General features: G+C 38.6%; 1 protein-coding gene across 1 annotated transcript in view; it reads right to left on the reverse strand.

Moving 5' to 3' along the window:
• Nucleotides 1-795: 795 nt before the first annotated feature.
• The window catches only part of klf7b (Kruppel-like factor 7b), a 62,043-nt gene continuing 47,557 nt past the window's right edge, over nt 796-15,281 (reverse strand). Inside the window, exons 3-4 of the mRNA XM_051708750.1 lie at nt 11,184-11,307; nt 796-4,989 (exon numbers count right to left, since the gene is read on the reverse strand). Coding sequence (XP_051564710.1) covers nt 4,938-4,989; nt 11,184-11,307 — 176 coding nt within the window. The 3' untranslated portion in view covers nt 796-4,937. The remainder of the gene's footprint in view (nt 4,990-11,183; nt 11,308-15,281) is intronic.

Consider the following 15,281-nt stretch of genomic DNA (forward strand, 5'->3'; position numbering starts at 1 on the left):
ATGTGGCGAGGGAAAGTTGTGATGGTGGATATGAGGGTCCCTGCTCTAGCAAGAAACTACACGCTTCAGCATACAAATAGCAAAACGTCATCCCACTTCCATAGATATAAATCAAGATGGCACATAACTGTTCTATTTTTTTATTTTTTTATTATTATTTTTTAGATCCGTACCTGCTCTACCAAATGGTGGTGGTCTTTGAGAGCCATGTTTGTGTAAGAGAGAGATCACCTGTAAAGCATCAAGTCACTGAGGTCTCTTGTTGGCCGGTTGCTCTCTGGTTAGTGATGTTGAGAGACATTCATAGGTAAAATATCACTCCCTGACAGCTGGTAACACACAAGCCCTCTACAACTGCAGAATGGAACTGAATTTAAGCAGAGGAGCAAGGCTGTTTTAAATAACTGATCTAGGAACAGCTGACTGTGGTTCTGCACGTGCAGGGTGGGATAGATGGGGTGGGGCGTGAGGAACGTAAAAAGCCGAAGGGAAAGTCCTGGTGAATCCCTTATTTACTGACACATCAAATTTGGACAAACACACATACAAATGCACTTCAAGATGCAGTATATCTCAAGAAATATAAAGCCTTACAAATCCACCCTTACAGATCTCACCTCTTGTTGACTTTGTGAGAGAGTGAAAACCATATGGGTGAATTTTAGACAAGATACGCAGAATAGCGGACTTTACTTTTTTGATACACTGAGTATGTGTGAAGGCAATGGACCTAAGCAGACGTAAGCAGAATGGATTTCTGTGTTAAGTGAATTGAATGCGACAGTTCATGTAAGAATGTTTTGTACGAATGATTTACACATTTGTTCTGCTCTTGGTTCCTGAATATGGCTCAATGACAATAAAACATGTTACAATTTATGTTGCGTATTGAACCTTAAAGCTTACATATTAAATAAGCTGAAAAATTAAGTGTTCACATACTTCTGATAAGTGCATCTTGAAATGCTACAAAATGTTATGCAGACAATCAACAGCTGTCATTAAACAGACTAAGCTAGCAGTAACTATGACAAGTGTTAGTTATGGAGTGAAATAATTTTCAAAAAATTACATTAAAAACTGAAAAGATGTCTTAGTTGCCTCTGACCCTTTTCATAAAATCCCCTTGTGATGTTTCAAGCATTTTTTTTGTATAAAATTTAAAAAGCTGCCATAAGCCTCTTTGAAGCTATAAAGCAAACAGCTTGGAAAGGGATATTCACTGGAAGAGTGCCCAAATCACTAGTTCACAAAATTGTTCCCTTAGAATGTTTTCAAACATTCTTAACTCTCATGTAAAACACTCCTCTACGTCATTATCTTAATTTCGTATAGATAACTCGCAGTAGATAAGGTGGTCTTCTGTACAGTTCGCAATTCAGAATTGTGTTAGGAATTGAGAATAATGTGAGCTATCACTTTAAGACAACATTTTAACCAGTGTTTCGGCGATATTCAGAATGTTGTTTCTAAAGGCATGCGTGACCTTGAAAGTACTTCTTAAGACATCCTGCACTGACTATGCAGTAAACTAGAACCGATGCGACTAATTCGCTGTTTGCAACTTCACGGCTAGGGTTCTTCGACTTAGCATTCAAACCAACATGACCATTTTTTTACAAGCACACATACTAGAGACCATCCAATGGTCACACAGACGTTCAAGAACAAATTAAGAGGAGGCTGGTGGAGGGCAGAATCGGAGATATATACTGAGTTTAGAATAGAATCTAAAGTAAAATTTCTCTTTCTCTCTTTCAACACCCAGCAGTTTATTTGCAAATGCGTAAATCTTTGGGCAAAGTCTAAGTATGCATTGGATGCCTGTGCGATAGATGGCGTGTGGACCACTGCTGTTCATCTGAGAGTGAGAGAATGGGGTTTTCAAATGGCACTTGATATGTGAAGGGATTGTATGGCATGCTGCCTGCTAATGAATTTGATTTGCCAGTTCCATATTCATTTGGTTACGTGTGGAACATCTTGGCAAAAAAAGAGAAGGGATCTTCATTTGTAATTTTGCATTCAACATGGCTTTGAGCTGTATTTAAATATATGATATTTATATGTATATTTTCAATGTTTATTTGAAGACTGTGTTCAGTGGCTTCATTGTTCATCAGTGTCAGGGAAATGATATGATGCTATTTTTTGGTCTCTGCTTTCCTGCTGTTGTGTCCATATGGTGACTGTAGGAAGAAGCAGAATCTTCATTTTCTTAGGGAGCAAAAACTCATTAGAGTCACAGGAGGCCAGATCAGCGAGAAATAAATGTTGCTTTTCATCACAGCAATCTTTGAGTAAAATGGAAATGTAACCCTTTTGCTAAATTCAAAGCTGTTTTTCTAGATATCAGTCTTTCTAAATTGGTTTGACACATGAAGAATGCTGTACACTGTCCCACAGATTCCATTAATGTGGCAAGTTATTGACAATGTAATTATGATACTGTAGCAAAATGTCCTGCTGGCTGACTTTGCAGAAACTCATACATACAATCGTCACATACACATGCCGCTCCTCGTGGAAAGTGCCAAAAACCACAACTGATTGTACATTAGTGGAGATAAACCAATTCATCCCCCATTTCATCGAAGGTTTGGCATGACTTTGCAGTTCACTGGACAAAATAACAATTAGCTCGAGAAAACAAACCAAACCTAGGTTAAAAGAAATAAAAAATGGGCAAATCAATTGGATGGTTCAGAGTAAAATGCATTGACGGTGAGTGTGTGTGTTTGTATATGTGACAGAAGAGCTGCCTTCAGCAGGCCTCAAACCAAGAGAAAGACACCAACACTTCACTCTTAAGCAGTTCTGCACTAAGAGTTTTGGTATTGATTGTGTAGCTCCAGTCCCCTAAGGTATACTCTGGGAACGTTTAGTAGAGTCTGCGATGACTTCAAACATGTAACTGCTGAATCATAATGGCTTTCAATCTCCTCTCCACCCTCAGCAGCCAATAAATCAGTGGAGAAGAGGAGGGTCAGTGGAGAAACGCCCTGACTGCAGTGCCATGGCAGGCTTCACAACCTTGGGAACAATGATATATATTTTGTACCCATGATTTAGAAGCTGATTGTTAACACAGAGCTAGACCTAGGCCCGGTTTGACATAATTTACCAGAATACATCAACAAGCTCTCATTTTAAAGTCTGACGTCTGGATGGAATGCAATCCTACAAAACAACAATTGCTAAAACCCTGCTGTGAAGATTTTGGTGAAAAACAAATAATGCTGAGAGGCAAGCTGTGCATGTATGTGTGCAAGTGTGTGTATCTGTCTGAAAGAGGCTGCCATGCAGTGTTTTGTTTTAACGCTGTTCATTATCTTGGTAATTATTCTTCTACATTTTTTTGTTGTTGAGATTTTAGTTTTTTTCTCAGGAAAAGCCAGGAGCAAAAACACCATTCTATGTACTGTGTGTGTGTGTGTGTGTGAAAGAGTTTTTTAGTTTTTTTCTGAATTTTTTTTGTTTGCGGATTTTTTTCCCTCCTAGTTGTTTTTATTTTTTTTTTATTTTTTTTTTGTGTTGTTTTTGAGATTTTCTTTACTGTATGAAAAAAAGCACAGAGAACATTGAAAAAATCAGTGCAGACAATGGATACAAAACAGGCAAAGTTTGTCTGGGCTGATGCCACCAAGTTCTTTTGGATCCTGATCCCAGCATGTGCTCCACAATCTGAGAGTCAAACGTCCTGCTATCCATCCCCCCAAAGCCCTGGTTCAACACAGGGCTACACAGGTGCCAGTATCAACACAAAACCAAAGAGCTTTTCCAGTGTCAAGAGCATCACACAAGGTCCGTGCTGATGCCATGTTGCATTTGGTTTGCTTTTCCCAGATCAAATCAGAGCAAAGCAAAATGAAAAACAGAAGACATCTGTCCTTTCATACCAAGCCAACAATCCCGATCTTTTGGGGGTTTCTGTTTCTGTCTTTTTCAAACTTTTTCGCTTTCAGTGCCAAATAGCAGCCACTGAGTCGAACCTTGTGCATACTGAGAAGGGCTTACAATTCCCCCCATGGCCCATATGTGCACATTTATGCTTGTGTATGCAAAGCGAGTTTTTTTACTTTTCACAAGTTTAAGACAATTCAGCTCAGAAGGAAAACAAACCATCTTTTTAACACTGTCTTAAAAAAAAAAAACAAAGGCAAGAAAGTGTCGCTGCGCATCGTTTCAGTCACCAGTGAGGTGACAGATGTGAAGAGCAGAGAAGAGTTCGCTCCTGAGCGAAGAGTACAAGAAATCAGCACACATCCTGAGCATTGCCGATGCTGCATTTTCTTTTGTTTTGTTTTTTAAAGCAGAGCCTGCTTTTGGGGGTCAGGCGTTATGTTTGGCCGCTAGTTCCATTAGTAAATCCTCAGAATGTATTGGCAATGTTGTTTTCCGAGTTTGGTTGCTTGCTGTATACGACATAGCTGCAGGTTGGTTATTGTGATGTGGCCTTGATTGAAAAAGAAACAGAAGGAAGTTCCAGAATGTACAATGAGCAGGATTATCTAGTAGAACGCTCCTCTTATGTAATGAATGAGATGTACGTTTGGATTTTGTACATGATGTGTTGTTCACAAGTTTTTTTTATCCCATGCTTGTGGTGTTTTACTGTACAAAAGAGAATGAAGGAAAAAAAAAAGTGGTGTTTGGCAGTGTCTGACCTCCATGCTATGGCTTGGTAAGGCATGGCTAATCGCTGATGAAAAGGCTGGACTGTATTGAGAGCGTGTAGATTCCAACAACGTTTGCCCACACTGCCTCGCATATTCCTTGTGGTGAAGTTTGCGGCCAGACCCCTTGTGTGCACCCAGTGTCTGTTGTGAATGTTCTCATCTGGGTGGTGCACACCTGTTCTTCTCTTCGATCTCACTCTTTTAGTCTTTGTTTCTCTCTCTCTCTCTCTCTCTCTCTCTCTCTCTTCTCCCTCAGTCTTAGATATGTCGCTTCATGTGCAGAGCCAAGTGGTCAGACCTGGAGAAACATCTGTACAGAGAGAGAGAGAAAGAGAGAGTAAAAAACTGTTAGTTTCAAATCATTGATGGACATAGTTTACCTGATGGAAATAAAAACAGCTTAAACCAGTCAGAGATGGTAGTGAGACTCTTAGCTGGTCTCCCAGTGTAGCCAAGCTGGTGTTCACTGTTTGGACAGCTTGTCTCCAAAACCTGGTTCAAAGACAAGCTTGACCAGGTTGGAAGACCAGCAAACCAGCCTAAACAGTTTTATGTCCTGCAGGGTAGGAAACAGTTATCAGTGCACTAAAGAGGGCTGAAGAATTTCTTGGGAAGACGTGTGGCAGTCAGCACAGGCTTTGCAGATGGAACAGAGAAAACAACATTTGGCGTTTGAAAAAAATAAAAAAATAATTAAGCATAGCCAGCTTCTTGCTGTAAAACTGAAGACATATAGTTTCAAACTCATTTCTTGCCAATGCAGTTAGTAAGAAGGTCTGTGCCTAGACTTTGCTTGTGATAGAAATCATTTTGGGGAGTGTTGTTTGCATTAGGAAATAATTTCAAAGCTGGAGGTGAAATGGTATTTTTTAAACTGTACGGCTGCATTAGTTATGTAGCACTTGAGACATAGCGGTTGGTTTCTCGAAGTGGGCTGTGGGCTTTTTTGTGTCATAATCAATTGAGCTCACAAGCAACTCCTGCTGGTAGGTGCAATACATAACAGTGTTTAGAAAATATGGAGTTGTGATGCCATGTCTGCTTAATATTTATAGGCCTACAAGAATTACTATATTACATTCATATATTTGAATGTGAATCTTAACTTGAATGAATAAAACTCTGCAAAAACTGAGAGTGAGGGTGTAAGGAAAGGATAATTATAGTTTCAATTTGCCTCTAGCTGTATCCATTATTAATTAGTCAAAGAGCCACAGTGTTAGCTCCTCTGCTGCTTTTGGATGGGAAGCAGCCAAGATGGAAATTGGGGTAGGAGGAATATATATATATATATATATATATACATATATATATATATATATATATATATATATATATATATATATATACACACACAAACACACACACACACACACACACACACACACACACAGGTAGAGGTTTTTTAAATAAATCTTGAAGGTTCTCTACACAACATTATAGTGTCCAATATTTGAATTAACATCATAATCTCACACTTTCTTTCTCAGTATGCCCATTTCAAGGAAAATCCTTCGATCTTAATTCCAATTATCAGTCTTTACTGAATGTTTGTCCAATGAAAGCCTAAGGCATATTCACAGAGAGTGCCAGTTTTAGGTCCAACAAACCTCTAAATGAGCGAATCTCACAAAACCTGTCAAGAGCATGTCCAGGTCATATTTCACTCCAAAATCAGAACTAAATATTACTTAAAGGAAATGAAACCTATTTTTATGACCTATTTTAGATATATAAGATATTTTGCATTGTTTTCACAGTTCATGTCATGCTCCTATTTTATATTTGTTCGTGATTTGTGTATACAGCCTTTTAGGTATGTGTGTGGGGCAGGCTTTATGATCATTGTGGGGACCAAATGTCCCCAAAAGGATAGGTAAACCTGAAATCACCTACATTGTCAGGACAGTCCTCATGAGGAAATTGGCTTAATAAACCTACTAAATAATGTTTTAATATCTAAAATAGCTAAAAGGTTTCTGTAAGGGTTACGTTTAGAGGTAGGTATAGGGTTATGGGATAAAAAAATATCATTAGCTTAAATTAAAAACAAAAGTCAATAGTAAGTCCTCACCATGATAGAAAAACAAACGCGTGTGTGTGTGTGTGTGTGTGTGTGTGTGTGTGCGCGTGTGTAGAGGTAGAGCAGAGTGACTGGACAGATGGTCCTATGACTCACTGTAAGTGGCTGCTACACCAGCTGGCACACCCTTAGATCTCATATCCCCTCCCCCCACCTCTCACTCAACCCCTCTCGACACCCATCAGGGGGCTGGGCTTGATTAGGCAGGATTAATGATGGCCAATACACTGGTGTATGTGACTGTGAGACTGTATGACTGTATGTGTTGGCTGACTGTATTTACTGATAGACTGTCCATGACTGCCACTCCTTATAACCTATTGTGATAGTAATGCAAATAGTTATGCAATCAGTAATTACACTGAGAAGCTAGAAACAGTTTAGAGGTTGAACACTAAGAACTAAAGAATAGTTCACTCAGAAATAAAAATTGTCGTCATTTACTCTCCCTCATGTCATTCCACACCCATATGATCTTTGGTCTGTGGAACACAAAATTATATTTTAAATAATGTCAGCATCATCAAAAATGATTGGTTCTTGTGTCATGACGTTTGGTCATGAGACGAGCAAGAACCAATGAGGTGTGTGCTATTGACCTGTCACCATATTTGATTGGGGCTCTCTATACATGAGTTGATCAATGATATGATTTGAGAGCGAATAAATGACTGAATAATGATACATTTCGATCACTTCATCATCCAGAGTGATCAAATGTCTTCAAAACATTTGGAATATGGACAAGTCTGATGGACTACTTTTATGACACTTTAGAGAACTTTAAACTTTAAAGTGAGTAACTATTAACTGCTATTGTATGGAAATCAGTGATTGCGTGGGGCATTTTTAAAAAATGTATACTTTTGTGTTCCACAAAAGAAAGGAAGTCATATGGGTTTGAAACAACACGAGGGTGAGTAAAAAAAGGACTTTTCATATAAAGAGTTCCTACAACCATCTCCTAAAATCAGAGTAAAATTATAGGTTCATAAGAATAAAACCTAAACCCACCCCTTTTTGATTGGAAATCTTATTGGTTCATAGGAATGTTGTTCTAGGCCTAACAAGGATGTTGATCCAGGAACATGTCTTACTTGGCAAAATCAAGGTAATGGACAATTCTGCACATACTTTCAACAATGTGGATCTTGAAGCACCTTAAGCCAATGGTTTCTTCCATAATTAATTTAAAAGAAATGCTATTGGGCACCCTTCCTGCCTTCAGACTGTACAATACTGTCATCTTCCAACTTGCTAACACATTACTCTTGGCCGTTACCCCAGTGTAGAACCAGGGTTCCAGCGAATCCTTAAAATGTTAAGTTTCAGTTTCAGTTTCCCCAAATTTAAGGTCAGAAAAAGTCTTAACTATCTTAAATGATACAACAAAAGTCTTAATATAGTCATATAGTGATCGCTTGTCATAAATTTCCGATATATCCTAACATTTCCGATATATCCCAACTGTTGGTGATTATGACATAGTGTTGATGAAATATAACAATGTTTACTTTTAATTGTTTATATTGTAATATGTTGTAGATCATTGTAGGAATGCACATTTTATTTCCCTTATCTGTTTGAATGAGCAACTGGAAGCAATGAAGCGCAAACATTTCAAAAGTCCCCGGTGTATTTCAGCCTTTAAAATTAAAAGTTCCGCACTCTGAATCAATCTTTTTTTTTTTTTTTCTCCTAGTCATTGGCCTCTGTCTGGCTCTCCCCATCACAAGAAGGAAAGACTAAGAACGTTTAATATAGGCTACCAATTTTAAAAACTATTAGCAGATTAATTGCTTTTCTTTCAACACAGTATCGTATCAGTAAAATCCAATATTTGTCGACCTCTAATTTGTATTTATTTATATAATGGTACTTAAACCTAAAATTTTAATGTGATATAAATGTGGAAAATGTCTTAAATATTTTAAACTTGCATATAGCCTACCCTGTTTTACTGATAAGCACTGTTAAGGCAATGTTGAATGAGTGCCCCTGCCTGTTTAAGTAAGAGTCTGTGATACATGATTTATTTTGAAATTGGGTGGGTTTGTTTTGGGATGGGGATACAGTATTATTTGTATTTGTTCAGGTCTTAAAAAGTCTTAAATTTGATTTTAAAAACTCTGCAGCAACCCTGAGAATAATTGTAACACTGCACATGGACACTTTCACAACCCTACAACATTGCCATTCTCTCTTGTAATACTACTTCTATTGTTTCATTCTATTACTTTTCATGGACATACACCCATAATGCAATTCGGAACAGAAACTGTATTTGCGCACCCAAGAGGTTCTACAAGGTTTGGTATTAAGCCCAAATAAAAGCGAGAACCACAAGGCTTAAATTTATAAAGGCTACCCAGGGAATGATGGGGTCTATGTGTGGGATTCTGCAGCAGAGCTAAATTGCTTAGGCTACACTCCAAATTCGGAAGATGCACTTGTTTAAACCTGGCATCAGGGAGGGTGAACTGCCAATGTAGCTTTCTGTATCCAAGCCGGCTTCTCCTCCTTTTGTCATGCAATAGCTGCCAAACACTGAGTAATGAGTGTAGGGACACAGATTTCCCCATGCCTTCCCCCAGAGAGTTCACGTGCTCAGCTGCGCTCAAGGGAAAACAACGCTGTTCAGGTGTCAGCAGCAGTCTGCAGAACAGAGGCTGTCCCAGCAGCGACTCATCCACTGGGATCGGTGGAGATTCATTGTGATGGAGTAGCAAAGAAACATTCAATGGACAACTTTCAAAAGGCTGCGGCAAGGTTGGTTTGATGCCGCCGGTAAGACAGGGAGCCGTGTCTAATTGTGCTTCCACATGGAGCTGGCTCAGTAGGCATGCGGCCTCCACTGTGTAATTGCTGCCCGCATGCCAGACCTGGGTGACAGCTTTCTAATACTGTCACCTGACAGGCTATCACTCTTCCTCCCCATGCTAATGCAAATCTCTCTTTTTCTCTGCAGTCTCTGTGTCTCTGCACCTCTTTATCACCAACATGCACACAAACATGTTCGCCGCACTGCCTTGCAATCCATATCACACGTTTGTGTGTACCTTAAAATATTGGCCTTTAGATTGAAATAACTTGAGGTGAGAAGGCTGTTTCCCAATTTTCATACTTCTATGCACTAAAAGTATGCATAGTGTTATACTTCACTAGTGACTGGAAATCACATACTTTTTGAATATGTAGCCAGACAGTATGCCGGTATTGGGACATACTACAATGTCCACAGACCCCTTTGTCAATTATTGTTTGCATTGGAATGCAAGCATTAGCATCTAGCATCCATTACTTTAAAGTTAATTATTATCATTAAAGGTGAACAGTGTAGTTTCTGCGCCACTAGTGTCACCAAATGGAATTGCAAAAAAATGTACCTTTATAATGGTTTTCAAACAGGTTTCCTTAACGCTCCCCCATCTGCCATTGGTTGGGCAAACTTATAGTCCCATCCCAAACTCCAAAGGATATTTGGTTGACTGTGACAGGCTGGTTGGGACGCCCAAACAGAGCAATTTGATAGCTTCACAGTGTTTACAATTTTTGGGGGAATTAAACTATGAATGGATTACTTATCTAGCTTGTTAAGTTGGGATAGAGAAAAGGTGTGTTCTATATTAGCCCAAAAAGCACGCACAGATTTGCACTTCAAAAACCCACCACAAACAGTATTTCATCCAGGCACATTCGGAATATTTATTTTCAACATTTTATGATTTGGGACATACTAATCTCGCATACTATTTGGATACTATGCAAATTGGGATTAACTCTGCATTACTTCCTACAAAAATCACTTGCTAGCATATCTTTCTGTATGCAGTCAAACAAACTAATCAAATATGTTGTGTCTTTACTCAAAGATCTTTGTGCATCCATTTTGTCCTGTGTGTCTCCCCAGCTCTTTTATATTGCTATGCAACTCTCTTACCTTGGAATACACACCCATGTTTTTAACTTCTATTTCTCCCTGCACTCAAGCCAGAATGTGGGCACACACTGCACCAATGGGAGGATGGAGGAAAGTGGAACAGAATGTGAAAATGAGATGTTCGCAGTATTTCGGTAATGGGTATCACAGGACCAGACTGTGAATGAGTTATTCAGCTGGGAACTGGGCCTGTGCTAACTTACAATAAGCACAGTGCAGTACTGCTATGTGTGTGCAATCAGAGAGAAAAAAAATGGAAAACAAGGGAGAGAGAGAGAGAGGGATCAAGGGAGGGAGGAGACAATGTTTTTGTGGGAGAGAGTCTTGTAGTCTCATAACTGAAGGAATTTGTTTATGGGCTACTAGTGTTTAAAAGTGTATACTAGCAGTGTTAGGGAATTTAAAAAAAGGATTAAACGGTAAAATCTGTGCAGAAATATAGAGTGAGCAGGCTTTGCAGTTTAAGCAGTGTGTCACTTACCTGTCACAGTGGTTGCACTTGAAAGGTTTGGCACCGGTGTGTTTGCGGTAGTGCCTCGTCAGTTCGTCGCTTCGTGCAAAACGCCATTCACAGCCCTCCCAGGAACATTTGTAAGGCTTCTCACCTGCACACATAAACACATAATTTAATACCTGCCCCTGCCACTTACACACACCTGTACACAGATGGTGCACCTCTGGAGCGAGGCAGCAACTGTGCCACTGTAAGCACTGTCAGCAGTTCCATAATAAACATCATTCATTACTGTTTCTCTCAATCATGTATCCCTACTACCCAGCCAACCAATCAGATATTTCTCTTTATTTCCCACTCGACCAATCACATCTCCTGGGGTCTCCATGGCTGTGTTTGAAACTTGAAAAATGCTGCCTTCTTAGGCAGTATACAGAGGTGGGAAGGCATTAAGTCATGTCCGAATTCAATGTTTGTATAATGTCCTGTCAATTAAGGCCACATCCACACTAATACGTTTTTATTTGAAAAGCATATTTTTCTCTACGTTTTGGCCTTCTGTCCACACTCTCCTAAGTGGATACATTTGTAAATGCAGTCTTCGTGTTGTAGTGTGGACAGAAAAAATGGTGATATCTGAAAACAATTACGATTTGTTGTCATGTGATCCATTCAATCCAAAACAATCAAGATCAAGATGTAGCGGCATTGTTGTGCCTGCTTGTTAAAGATAAATGTTACTTTGTAAAACCTTCACAATGCATTCCTTCGAAGGTGACTCAGAATTGCTGTCCAGCGATGGAATACGAGAACAGCTGCGGTTCAGTCCGTACATGGAACGGTGACTTTTTGCATGCGCAGTAAGGGGATTTAAGAGTTTTCATATGTTTTAGTGTGGACGGGCAAATTTTGGAAAATGCTTGAAAACGGCAGTGTGGATGGAGAGTGTTTCGAAAACGAAAACGCATTTTTTAAATGTAGCCGGATTAATGTGGACGTAGCCTAAGGCCACAACCACACTAATCTGTTTTCGTTTGAAACGCATTGATTTTGCTACATTTACTCTTCACATCCACATTAGAACAGTGTTTTTCTCCACTAAAAATGTAGACTTTCGAAAATGCTCTCCGTTACCTGCATTTAGAAAAAGACGATGTTAGGAAACTGAATGGAGGTTTCAAATGGATTGGTGTGGCCGTGGCCCAAGATGCCTCCATCAGGTCTATTTTTGAAGGCAGCATAGATGTTTCCTTCACTGCCAATTCTGTGTGTGCAGTTTGCAGTTGGTTAAATAAAAATATCTGATGGATTGGTTGAAAGATGTAAATAAATTCATAAATGTCAATTTTTTTAAAACGTATAATTCCATTTCTATTAAAAATAAATAAGCATTGTATTCATTGATTTTTTGCTTTATTATGTTTAAAGCTCACTTTACATTGTTTTTGAACATTATGTTGAACATAATGTTTTTGAAAATGATGTGTGCCTGTTATGTTATTTACTGACAGGGCAGCAAAGTGGTGCCTTCGATTTCTGACACAGCCAGTGATTAAATCAAAGGGTCATTTGCTAGCTTTTTTTAAATTGAAGGGGGGCTGCCTTAATGTGTTCAGTCACCATAACAGAACTAATCTCTAACCCAAAGTCAAGCATCCAGAATGAAACAATTTCCACTAAATGTCCTCTACCTTCCAGATGAGCTCTGAAATTCAAATGAAGTTAAACAGATGGGGAAGGATACAGCAATTGTTCCACATGCTGTACTTTTAAGTCTACTGTTTAAATAAGGCCTTGAGTGAGGAGAAAAAGGGGGGAACTCAGTGCCTGCAGAGAGAGTCCTGGCACAGTGGCACTGTTTCTGGGGAACAGAACAGCTGCAGCCTGGGGCCTGGGTGGGAATGGGGAGGGTGTCAATGGCACTGATTCAGATCCGGAGGAGGTAAAGATAATTGGGGTCTTAATGACGCTTAATGGGAAACAATGCCATATTCACAGCACAAGAGCTGCCAGCTTCTACTGCTAACATTGTGTCCACCAATCTTCCTAACTAGAGCAAAGCCCTTTGCACACCTAACACAAATTTTAAATGCCACAATTAACATTTTGAATAGAAACAACGGATTCCTATGAAGCCAATTTACACTTAGAGCGAACATTTGCACACATTTGCATGCATTTGCATTTGCACGAGCGAAGGTTTTTTTTATAGAGAGTGTTTTTTTTTTTCTTTGCCCAGCGATGAAATGTCCTGACCAACAAAATATGAGCTTTGGATCATGTGTCAGGAGCTGCTGCACTAACCAAAACCAATGCAACTGGTGGCACCAAACCACAGAAAGCTATTTTGACCACTGAAATTAAATGCTGAAGTAACTCGATGAAGAAATCCAGAACCAGCAGTGAGGATGTGTATTTCATTTGCACCAAATGCCTTAAAAACTGAAAATAAATAAATAAATAAATAAATGAAAAATAAAATAAAAGAAAATTATATATATATATATATATATATATATATATATATATATATATATATATATATATATATATATATTATTTAAATAAATATCATATGGATTCTCTTAACATGTAAATGATATTGTAACATAACTGTCTTGCATTGCCTTTAAAAAAAACTCTCTGATCTTACATGGATTGTTTCATAATGTATTCCATATCGCTGCATTTTTTTGCTTTTTGCATTTGAGTTCTTTTATAATATTTTGTAGCATATTTGTCTTTGTATCACTTTGTTAAATAAACAACTTTACGGATCTTAAGTGTTTTTCTTTGCCAAATATTAATAATATTAATACGATTGCTGTGACTTGCAGTGTACTGTGTGCCTTTATATTCCAAAAACGTGGTGGTTTCTCCACAAAATTATGTAATCATTATTGCTGTGCTATCGTTAACGATTGTTAACAGCTGTGCTGTCGTTAACAGTAAATTATCTAAAGTTTTGTTGGTTGGGATTTTTGTTTTATTGCTTGCATTATACACACTACACTTCGTGCTCCTTTCCCATGCATCCGAATGTGGGAGACCGAAAACGCACACTGACCTCTTGGCTTAATTCAAAGAATACATATTTCAAAGCTGTGTGTTTTTATTGTTGCTGGCAAGTAAGTGAGACAGTATTTTCTAACATTTTGAACATTATTTGTTTTTTGGGAAATGTTTTTACTAAAACCAGACCCCTCCAGCATGACATCAGATCCTGGTCCGTTGCGTTGTTCAAAGCCTAGTGTGACCGCCCTTTAATTCGCAACATGCAGGGTTTTGAGCATATGTATAACAAGTAGGTATACGTGGCAATAATATACAATCGGTATTGTTCCAATTGACAACTTTTGTTTTAAAAGTCATTATGCGAGTGCATTACACAGTGATTTTAAACAAATGTCTTGTGTGCATTATATAGACTCTTGGAGCATTTAGATGTCGTTATGTTTAATTCATAACATGCAGGGTTTTGAACAAATGTATAATACAGGTAGATGTACATGGCAAAAAGATATACCATAATAAGTATTGTTCCAATTGACAAGGTTTGTTTTAACGGTCACTGTGTGCATTATGCAGTGATTTTATACCCTCAGACTGTGTCTACATGATAATACTGTCTGTCAACTTGTCCAGCAGGTGAATTGCAATAGTTTGTGAAACTGTCTTGAATTTTTTCTTCCTCATTGACCAAATCAACAACACACTTGTCATCACTGCTGTAGATTGTAGAGTGAAGTGTTTTCTTTTTTCGATCATCTCGCAAGAGAAATCGCTTGCTTGTCTTTCGTATCGTGATTCCTTGGTTGTTTACTTGTCAAGTTCTTCTTCTCATCCATCATAGGCGAAGGGCTGAAAGGTTATTTGCGGCACCTACCATACCGGGGTAAAATTGCTTGTTGATTAGCATCATCTATTGTAAAGGTGTGAATGTGCTTACAGCGATCATTCACCTCATTTTAATGTGAAAGTGCCATTCGTCTGCAATTGGTTTCTCATAATCGTATTGCGTTTGGTGTGCAAAGGCCTTAAAGCTCCGTTAAAGCTGCTCAATTGGAAATAGTCATTTACTAAATTGATGCCGACTGCACAGTGCAAGTTCATGGGACATCCCTG

Source organism: Myxocyprinus asiaticus, chromosome 10 (assembly GCF_019703515.2).
Source record: "Myxocyprinus asiaticus isolate MX2 ecotype Aquarium Trade chromosome 10, UBuf_Myxa_2, whole genome shotgun sequence".
In the NCBI taxonomy this organism is placed as follows: domain Eukaryota; kingdom Metazoa; phylum Chordata; class Actinopteri; order Cypriniformes; family Catostomidae; genus Myxocyprinus; species Myxocyprinus asiaticus.